This window comes from Siniperca chuatsi, linkage group LG10, assembly GCF_020085105.1.
Source record: "Siniperca chuatsi isolate FFG_IHB_CAS linkage group LG10, ASM2008510v1, whole genome shotgun sequence".
Taxonomy (NCBI): Eukaryota; Metazoa; Chordata; class Actinopteri; order Centrarchiformes; family Sinipercidae; genus Siniperca; species Siniperca chuatsi.
In genome coordinates, this window is record NC_058051.1 from 13,490,905 (window position 1) to 13,502,068 (window position 11,164).

At 37.2% G+C, this 11,164-nt stretch overlaps 1 protein-coding gene across 1 annotated transcript; it reads left to right on the forward strand.

The window, feature by feature from the left end:
- Window positions 1-218: 218 nt before the first annotated feature.
- Window positions 219-9,685, forward strand: edn3b (endothelin 3b). The gene is made up of 4 exons (XM_044212139.1): window positions 219-728; window positions 873-1,071; window positions 3,506-3,664; window positions 4,779-9,685. The coding sequence occupies exons 1-4, from the start codon at window positions 647-649 to the stop codon at window positions 4,831-4,833; spliced, it is 495 nt and encodes a 164-aa protein (XP_044068074.1). The 5' UTR covers window positions 219-646; the 3' UTR covers window positions 4,834-9,685.
- The last annotated feature ends 1,479 nt before the right edge of the window (window positions 9,686-11,164 follow it).

Sequence of the window (11,164 nt, forward strand, 5' to 3'; positions counted from 1 at the left end):
AGGGAAATACCCTCATCATACTGTTGGTTTAATGTGCAGTATTAATTGTGCAGTATTTAATGTGCAGTATTTGAGACAATAATTAATGGCCCAAGGGCCCATGCTGCCAAGTGTTGCTGAATAATCTATTTTACTATCTTTAAACAAGACAAGTATCATATTTTACAATGTCATGCATCAACAGGAACACAAGTGGAGTAGTTCATCTCAGTGAACACACACTGTAGTGTTGCTGCATATGACAGAGGGGGTGTTAAGGGAGGCGTGGACGTGTACCCGAGCCTCTCCAAAGCTCTTCATCTTTGATTTGGGATTTTAGAAGGCGAGGTGACGTTGAGGAGCATCGTTACCCTCTTTGCTCCAAAGATCACCTTTACAAAGCACACTTTGCTGTGTGACTGCGAGTCGGAGAGCTATTCGTATTAAGGAAACCGCATTTTCCTTTCACTTCAATGTGCAAGTTACGGTAGGATTTATGACATGAAGCTATAAATATGAAAGGAACTGTAAGACAAACACCCTCTGATTCGTTATTTGACGTCTGGACCATATGAGATCAGCTGCACATGGACATCTACACTGATGGATTTTCACTCGATGCTGGTGGGAGATTAATTTGACAAGTGTGCTGCATCCTCATCAGGCTATGATTCATTTTGGGAATATCCTACTATCCATCCTCGCGAAAACCATGCTTTTCAACATACTGGCATTGATTCTCTTACAAGGTAAGTTTGATGTCGGCAAGCTGCAACAAACTTTTACAACTAATTTCAACATTTATTCACGTAGCCTCATTCATTTATTTGTACACATTTGGTTATTTGTTTATTACTTATCTTATTTCTAACATGTTTCTTGTACAATACGAGGTGTCTTGACATCCGATGCCTTGGTCATATCCGAGGTCAAGCCCGGAGGTCTCCCAGGCTCCAGCAGGTTGTCTGGCTCCGGGCGATCTGAGGTAACAGAGATTAAGTCCAGACCCAAGCGCTGCACTTGTTATTCCTACAAGGATAAAGAGTGCGTCTACTACTGCCACTTGGATATCATCTGGATCAACACTCCCGAGTAAGACATGCTTTGTTAAATGCTTTAAAATATCCAGAATTCACCAAGAATCCACTCGGATGTGCTATTATTGTGCATCATCTCCGTCTTGCACAACATATTTTGTCAGTTGGGATTAAAAATGTTGCAATCGAAATTATTTAAAACGCAGATTGGCATGTGGCTGGTTTGTGCAACTCAAATTTGAGTCGTGCACTGCAAGACAACACACTATAGCAAGTCACGCCCGATAACCGCTTCCCTGAGGCGCCAGACGCAGTCATGGTTCAAGTGATGGCAAGCCCAACAGAAACTAACGCGCTTTGTTGTAGTCTTTAGTCTGCTTTTAAACAAAACCAAATTAATTCATTAAAATATACTTAAAACTGCTCACAATTTAGATTCATTAACTTTCCCTTTAGATATAGGCAGAACTGACCTGTGGCATAAACATCGTTTGCTGTCAAACACTGAGGAAGGCAACATAACAAAAGTATTATTATTTATAACGGTGGAAGTAATTTGGTGGATTGGTCCTGGGACCACCAAGCAGTCATGTTCCGATCACCAGGGGCCTGTGCTGGCTAACTGCGCCTCAGGAGTTATGTTGGCTCTGCAGGTGACGAGGAACCATGAAAAGTGAACATTACCAGCTGGCATTATTACAGTAAGCAGCAATTTTTAACAGTTTGTGCTTACACAAAGTGTGTTCAACATGTGGCCTAGCATACCGCAGATTAGTAGCAATACCTCAAAATATAATTTTCAACAGCATGTTTTGAGGAGTGGTGCATGGTTTTGCCACCTCCTAACCGCATATTAAAATCCTTGGCAAGACAATAGGAAAGCATTCTTTCTTCCTCTGTCTTCTTGTGCCAAGATTGCTGTGGGCTGTTTCAGGTAAACAACACACTTTAGTAGTGCTTAGCAAGTTGGGACAAATTGACATAGTTTAAAGACTGAGTGGGATATTGACAGAAGCCACAACATTAATATAAAAGCAGTAAGTGTGTTTTGAAATATGTGTGCTCTCATTGTGGGGAGCACTGCACTGTGCTGGAAGATAAACTCCCCAAAATGCTGTGGCTCTTTCAAGCTGAAGTTTCATAATCTCAGTATAGTAACAAGAGGGCGTCACCTCTCTCCCATAGTGAAGCACTGCAAATGCTCCAGAGGAGCTACTCTATTATTGGCTCACAAGACTGGTTATAGGTAGCATTCAAGCGTCAGTGTGTGTACTCCTTCTGCTGTTGTGACTTCTCCCCTACACTACAGTTACAATTAAAGTGTTTTTACTCAGTTTGTCGTATTGTTTGAAAGGCAGGTTTCCTCAAAGCCCTTCTTCTGCTGTCACATGATAGCCCCCAGCTGATGTTAGCATTATGTTAAGACATTAAGACAGAACTCTGACCCACAGCAGCCACTTCAGACTGAACGTAAGTATAAGATTAAAAGGCCTTTTACCTTGAGATCAATCGAGTTTACAGTTGTAAACAGACAGGCTGCAGGATCAGGCAAACACAGTGGAAGCAGCAGGCAGGACGTCAGCAAACTACAGGTATTTAATCGGGTACAGGAAGCAGGCTGTCTGACATAATCTGACACATCTACGGGGGGAAGCCATTTATAAATGTTCTCTCGATGGATTTTTGTTTCAAAAGTCTTTTCGCCCTCATTGGCAGACCTTCCTCTCAGCAGTGTACAATTCCTGCTGGGATACTCAAATTGGTTTTAGAACAGATTCTCCTTCCTCTTTGCTTCTTCAGACTTTATAGCTCCTTAAGCCACAAACACCTTTGTATTTTTTTCAAAAATCCACATATGATCAAAAACAGATGAGTGGAAAGAGGGAGAAAATGGAGAGAAGATAAGTGATGCCAGCCTGACATTCTGAGCGTAAACAGTGAGATCAAGGTGTAAGGATTAGGGTTAGAACAGTCCGTATACAGTGATGGATTCTCTGACTTTGGAAATTTGATCAACAGAAGTCATATTTCAAGTTTATTATTCACTTTCACTGACTTTTCTGACAGCCTTTTTTCCTATTATCAATTCCCAAAGCATTTAATCTACAACAGAATGAAAAACACAAGGCAGATACAGTGGAAACTCAACTGTTTCTATACAAGCCTTAACACAGATCATTCAAAAGGCGCTGAAGGTGCAACTTTTCAGAAACCTTATTTTAAACTAATGTAATGTGCACAGATCGTGAAGTATGTATCACTTTGTGTGTATGTGCATGATTTTCATTTAAAACTAAATTGCTATAACATGTGATCTAGTCAGATCTCTCTCTATGGTGTGAAAAGGGAGTATATGACTGCTGGCTCGAGGGCTACTAGAAGATTTGTCCATGTTTGAGCTCTCTCTCTAAAGCAAACAATATCTGATATTTGCTGTGAATGAATGTGATTTTTACTCTTACTGAAAAAGATTGTCTGTGTTTTCTCAGACGCACTGTGCCCTATGGAATGTCAAGCTACAGAGGACCTCAGCGAATCAGACGTGCTCTTAGTGGACAAGCAACTGAACGTGAAGGGGCAAAGACTCAGCGCTGCATTTGTGTTCTGCTTGACTCAGACCCTGAGTGCCATGATTTTTGTCTGTCAAGGTCAGTCTGATTCTCTCTGTAAAAATGACATTCATTGGATCCTTCTCAGTCTCTGTTCACATTAGGTATATTTACATCAACACATCAAGCTAATTATAAGTAAAATTATTGAAATTAACTAATCGAGCTGATAAAAAGGCTTCTAATAGTAAACAAACATCAAGCATGGCCAGTTTTGGGCAGTTTGTTTTGCATTGCTTTGCTCTATCTAAAGGTGCTGGTTATGTGTATTTGAGTGCTCTGGTGTCAAATAATAGAACACATTTTCTGTTTGTTTAATATTATGTATGAATATAAAATAATGTTGTTAATACCCTAGTAAATTCTACAGTTGTAGCACCAACTGTCATGGAAAACCATTATTTTGAAATTAAGTTTAAGCGATCTGGTATTGTACAAAATGTTGTGAAAAATTAATTTCATGTAATACCATTACCAGTATTAGAACACAAACAGTAACTAAACAGCAAAGCTAGAAGCTGTTTATGCTATCATTATTTTTCTGGTGTGCAGATATACTTGAAAAAAATGTATATCTCTTGTTATTAGAGGAATAGACTAATTAACAAATGAGGCAAAATTATTCTACTATTGCCTAAGATTTATACTTATCATCGGAAGTAAATATAAAATTAGATATTTGTTTAAAAAAGACCCATTAAACCTATCATGGGGGTGAAGAGAGCCAGGGCGAACCATAAATCTGTTAAGTGTCTTTTGTTGCCATATTTTTGGATACATTTCTGTATTTCTACATTTCATTTTTTCTTCTTCTTTTTTCTTTATCAAATGTTTCACTTCATAATTTGCATATAAATAGTTGGCTGCTTATTGAGAAGCACTATGCAGTTATCATGTTTCCAGCGTCAGTGTCTTTAAAGGGGTACTCCACCAGTTTTACAGTTCAGTTTACTTATAGAGGAAATAGAGAAAAAAAAATAACCCTGATGATGTCAAGCCCAAGCCGAGATAACCCTGATGGCAGTGATGCCATTGGAGATTACAAATGTATAACAGAAAGCCTGTTACAAACTGGGCCTGTAGATGTGCAATACTCAATCACTGGATTAACCCTTTAATATTACAGATTTAATGTGAAATGTTCTTTTCAAAGCTTCCTGCAGACATTGCCAACCAGGAGTCTCCACAGAGTCCCAGGTCCTGGATGACAGTTAGACGCCTGTCCATCTTCTGCTCTTCTCCTCAGTGGAATGGACCTTTCCCTCCTCTTCGGCCCTTTCACTCTCTGTTTGGCACTCTTGCCTCTACAGGTCCACTCACAATCAAAGGGAGAACTTTGGAGTTTGACACTGCCGATGTTCCTCAGCATCATACCTCTTGGAGCAAGTTTCATCAGGCCGAGTGGTTTCAAGAACTCTTCAGCAAATTTGAAACAGATCCCTGGAGGCTATCCCCTTTTTGTTCCCCCCTGATAGCAGTATGAGGACTATTTCACCATAATATAATCGCCAATGGCCTTGCTTCTGTCAAGCTTGATCAAACAAACCTTTTGTATTCACACTTGGTAACAGAGTGTTGTGGACTACACTTGACTATCTAGATAAGCTTCTATCAATCTATAAGGGACAACAAAGACATTTCTACGAAAATGTTGACAAGCAAAAAGTACCATGAGGAGCCATGGAAAGTAGGAGCAAGGCATGCTATTGTAATATCTTGCCTTTAAAAACATCAAAACACGCAAACAAAGGAGAAAGCTTATGACCTCCTGCGTTTTGGGGCATATTATTGAGCTTTGCTTTATGAGACTATTTAAAGTCAATCTGAAAAGCATTCACACCCTGACAGTTTGGATATTTTGTTCATATCATTTCTTTCAGCAATAATATATCATTTGTGCTCTTTGCAACTGAACTATCATATCCATTGTGCTTTTACCTCACTGCCCCTGGATAACATCGACTCTGTAGAAACTGTATTAGTCCGAAAAATCTGATAGTTCCATGTTCCAATGCAGCTAATAACAGCCACTTATCCTTTAGCTGTCATTAATTGCTTGGAGCTGTGCATTACTTACAGTATATGTTAAAGAGTAAGGCTGACCATATTCTATATTTTTCTTATTGTTAACAAATCCCATGAAAAGACCAAAACCAACAGTGAATTGGTTCTATTAACAAGTATTGCCTGTGTTGTCAAAGCCTGGGCACTGTAGTTTATCTAGAGTCAATCCCACATACATTGTCCTACTGCCACAAATAGCACCAAATGTATATTAATCCTCATCTGAAAATAGTCCTCCTGTTTGAGTAACATTTGCTAAAAACTACAGTGTCCAGCTATTTCAGGAAAATACTCAAAAACTATATATTTGCGACTCATTTTTACAGATTTACATCTTCATTAGAAATGAAGATGAAAGAAAGAAAGAAATAACACCAACTTTACCCTTTATGTGAAAGATTTGAAGACTGAGCCGCATTTTAGCAAATCACAACTCGACTTGGGGTGAAGAAAAAAATGAAAGCACCATGTTGCCCAAGGTCTAAACAGACTGTGGTTCAAGTGTGTCGAATTCAATGAAGCCATGCTACTATAGAGTTAAAAATTATAAAATAACATGCAGTGCTCTACCATAGTTGAGCGATTGTGTTCCTTGCTTCTGGGGCCACATGTGCCCTTCCACTGGCCAATAATTGAATCCTTCCAGTTTCTCTCTCCTGTGTCTCCACTACTCTGTCTCCCACAAGAAAACTACAGTTAACATCTAATACAGACAAGCTTTTGTGTTGCCTCTCTTTTCTGTCGGGCAGCATTGTGTCTCACCAAACCAAACTGTTTACCAAATAGCAGTCTACTCTAGAAAACAGCAAGGGACAATGAAAGCAGTAAATGGACAAGTATTTGTTAGTGCCCATTGGTTTGTGGTCCATGTGGTTACAGTAAACTGAGAGCATTTCCATAATTTCCAAAAATGGAGTTTAATGTTAGGAAGCATTTACAGACAACACACTCTAAGTTTGGCACAACCTTTCCAGTGTGCCCTGAAGCTTACAAAGGCTTTTTTTTTTCTATATTTATAATAATTTGCCAAATTTCTTGGCAAGAATGCATCACCACTTGTTTAGTAACAGCATTCACTGTTGCTAAACGATTTAATAAAAGTACTGCAAAGAGAATTATAGTGAGCTATTGTTGCCTTTTTGTGCATGCTGCAGCTTGGATCAAAAAGTGGACATCAAAAATGTATTTCCATTCTGACTATTTAAGTGCCATTGTGTGGCTCCATCTTTAAGTAAATAAGTCATTGTGGTCCAAGCAAATAGTGTATAGTGGGTCACATTGTACACAAGATTATTTATCTATGGGAATTATTACTTTACAAAACATGAAGAGGATTTACATTACATAAAAAGTATCATAAAACACTACCAGTACAATATAGTGTGTGTGAGAAAGAGAGAGAGAGAGAGAGAGAGAGAGAGAAAGAAATGGAAAGAGCGTGAACATTAAAGAGCATGTAACTTTATAGAACATACTGAATCAATGCACAAGAATACTGTTTACTTTATAAAAGTTTCTCATTTAATGTATAACCACAGTATTCATAGTTTTGTTAAAGCATCAAGTGGCAAAGCTCTTCAAGAGTTTGACAATGATCATACCCATGATCTGACATGGAAAAATGGAAACAAATGTGTGGTTGCAAATTACATATACCCTTTCAAAAAATAGTTGCCTCCTCATTTTGTATATAGTATGTATGACTTTATGGATATATATATTTATATTTATAAGTCTCATATTTCTATATCTCAATACATCAACAGCTATAACGGGATAATATAAAGGGAATAGATATGGAATGGGATACAGTTTTTTTAACCATATAGCAAAACATCTTGTCAGAAACTATGCTGCAAAACTAATTGCTCAGAATTAACCACTAGTATTTATATTTTGTTAATAGTTACTTTCCTGACAGTTACCAGCTAGTAATAGCGTTTTCACTGTTGGTATGCACCATGATATATTTAATTTTCTTCTTTTAACTTAACTATTAGAACCTCTTTTGTTGTTACCAGTGACTAATTACTAATGTACTTTTCACTTAAAAGGTTGTGACTATATTGACCTTTGCTGGGGAGCATCAACCAGTCTACATCACCCACATGTAAATACAGATCATTTCAGTCTTATACATGAGCTCTAGTACATGGAGTGGAAGAAATGGCACTGGGGCATTTAACCACAAATGTTCATTGTCACTCCGTGTATTTGTACTATGCTCTTAACATAGATAACATGAAAATATGTATTCTTTCCTTTTGTGTTAAACATATTTGCCTACAATTTGCAGTCTTCTGATGTAAAGTTAGCCAGACTACATACAGTGGAAAAAAAGTACCCAAACCCAGTGGAGTAAAATTCTTTCATGGGAATATTTGAGCTTCTCTGGTCTGGAGGGGGAAAGTGGTTTAATGTGGGGAGGTCCACAGCTGGGTAGCCTGGGGTTTTATTGTCTGTTGGGTGTGTATAAGGTCAGCTGCTTTAACCCTCGCTTTGCTTAATTTGCTTGTTCCTGCCCATCTGAGTAGTGTTCTGTGTGTTGAGTTGAATTTATGATTGTCAAGACCCCAGACCTATCCTATGTTCCTCTACTGAGCTAAGAACCGCCACCATATCCAGTCATAAGCTTGCTTTCAATTCTCAAGGCTACCTCTGGTGTTATTCTATTATTCTGTCTCTCTAAGTGGGCCAGTCTATTGTACAGTATCTAATACATTTTGAATGTCATACTGTAAATTTTATGACAAAATTAAAATGAGCAACAGTACCTGCATATTCTGCTGTCGCTAAATAATTAGCATGATGATCTGATTTTTTTTTCCTTGCTACAGGTGAGGAATACAAACACCAGTAACTGGTGTCGTGTTTGTGATGATTTTCCTGGTGATCAAGATCAAGTTAGTTATCTTGAGATAACAAAGTTGTTTTGTTCATGATGACAGTATCATTTTCATGTCCTCTGGAGAAAACAAAATATAATTTTCTTGTGATAATGGGTTAATTTTCTTTTTGTTTTCTCAAGATAAGGAGAAAATGATCCCATTACTTCAAGAAAACGTTACGTTGTTATCTCGAGATCACGAGATAATTTAACTTGAGATAACAGGGTTTTTAAAAAGAATTGCAACTGTAACTAACGTTGTCTTTGTTGTTGTTCTTTATAAATTAGTTTAATAATTAGTCATTTAAATAATTTGTTATTTTGTTGTAAATCAGAGAATATATTTCATGTCACAGAACTGTATTTCTGCCATGCGAACACCTTTCTTCTTCTAAGACAGAACATGAGACCAACTAGACCCTTTGAAAACCTAATTCCACCTATCATCCTGGAATGTCGCACTAAATCTGCCCTCAGTAAGCCTACCCTGGAGCCCCAGTATAAACCTTCTGCAGTGGGCACCAATAATGTTGCTCTAAGAGAAAAAGCCTTATTCCCACAGTATACTCTGGGAAATATTTCTGTGCAGACATCCTGACCATGCGACAGCAGGTTCAGGGCCCCTACCATGGCTTATAGTTTGTTGTTTGTGGTCTGGTTCATTAACTGAACAGACCATTTGTGCCATACGGTGAACTCTTGCTGGTTACTGACAATTGAAAGACAATAACGACTGCTCAGGCCACACAAGCATTTCCAGACACAATAATAGCATGTTGATATTTTGCATAGTGTATATTCTTTTTTTGAGTTCGGGTATAAAATATGTAGTATTTACCTCAATCCATTCTAAAGACATTACATTATGCTTGGCTTGTGTATTATATTCTTGATTTGGAGTATAAGTCTAAAAATGATATTATGTTGCTCAAATACCTGATAACTGTTTCTGATAGGTGTGTGTCTTAGGTTATTGATTCATCTTTCATCATGATATTTGTAATAAGTTTGCAGTAATGTTTTTGTTAACAATGTACACAAAGATACATGTAATTAGGATGTGAAGATGCATTAAAATCTCTTATCTTTTGGTGAGAACATAACCAGCATCTGAGATTTTTTAATGCTGTGTGCATGAGAAACACTTATGTTGTGTTTACATACTGTATTAATGTTGTACGTAGCGTTAGATCCACCTTAGAGTCCTGCTTATTTGCTTTTCAAGAACGAGTGTAGAACTACATAATTTCCCATAAATCCACAATGATGTGTAATAAACCCTGTCAACCCTGTGATTTATGACTACAAAGGTCTACTGGGTTGTTTTTGAGTCAGACATTTTAAAACGTGTTTTGAGTGATATTTGTAATGTATTGCTCTACAGGGAATAGCCCAAATAACTGAGACTCTTTGTGTAAAACTACATCAATCACCATTATAAACTGTTGCAAGGTTGAGGCATATTACAATGAACTAGTACTATTTTTAGCTATAAAAAGTTCTGGCAATTAACACTTTAATATGTGAGTTTTCAAATTAAACAGTTTTCAAATTAGCATCTGTTTGTAAAATGCAGCTGGATCAGTTGAAAGCTAGTTGGCATGGAAGGTAATATGATGCACCTTGTACTGTTTGCAGTGATTTATTTAGTGCAAAGCTTAAGTCCTCTTTCATTAAGTGTTTACATTGTTTTGTCTTGTCCCTCTAAATGGTCAAAAGGTGTCTTACTCAGCCACAATCTTTCCAGTTTTGAAGATCAAAAGTGAACTATGAACTTTACGTCCTGATGCCAGTGAGAGTGATTTAATCTTTTAAGCAATTACACTTAAACGTCTCCATCTCTTTTGATAACCTGCACAAGGGAGGAAAAACACTGATTCATTTTCTTTTGTCAGTGATTTCATCTTTTTACTCTATGCTATTGGAATGAAATGTGTTGATTTAAACAGTTTTTGTAAGTAAATTATGGTGCACATAGACCAGACACATAGACAAGTTTTAAAGGTTAATCCAAGAATTACAGTACCTTTGTATACCAGTGTACTTTTTACTTAGTAAAAGGAAATAACATGCTGTAGTAACATAGTAACAAATTAATTAATTAACATGTACTACTGACCAATTATGCAGTCATTATCTGAAGAAAAAGCAATGTCAAAAGCAATGTGGTGAGTTTTAAAGATAGTAATAGGTATGATATGTACCAAAAAAGTAATTTCATGAATCTAGCATTCATACACTAATCGGAAAGACAAACTAGAATTTACTTGTTTGGAGTATCATGACTTTTTATAGCGATAGAAGCACAGTAATCTCTTAATATTTAGTTGCTAATAGTGTAGCATTCTTGAGGCCTCATGGGCCTTATATGACATTTTTAAAACATGACATTTTTAATTTATTTACTGTCACATGCTACGCACTAACACATGTAGAACACAATTATTTGACAAGTGGACTAGGGATATCAAAATCTCATTTACAGTATAATTTACAGTTCAGTGAAAACAGAGAAATAAGATACTAAATTGTGAATATCACTCCACAAATATATGTGTTAGGAGGAAACAAGGGTCCACATAGCATTC

Coding starts and splice junctions, on each gene's coding strand:
- edn3b (XM_044212139.1), top strand. CDS start 647: ATGATTCATTTTGGGAATATCCTACTATCCATCCTCGCGAAAACCATG. Junction 729..872: donor GGCATTGATTCTCTTACAAG/GTAAGTTTGATG, acceptor GTACAATACGAG/GTGTCTTGACATCCGATGCC. Junction 3,665..4,778: donor CATGATTTTTGTCTGTCAAG/GTCAGTCTGATT, acceptor TTCTTTTCAAAG/CTTCCTGCAGACATTGCCAA.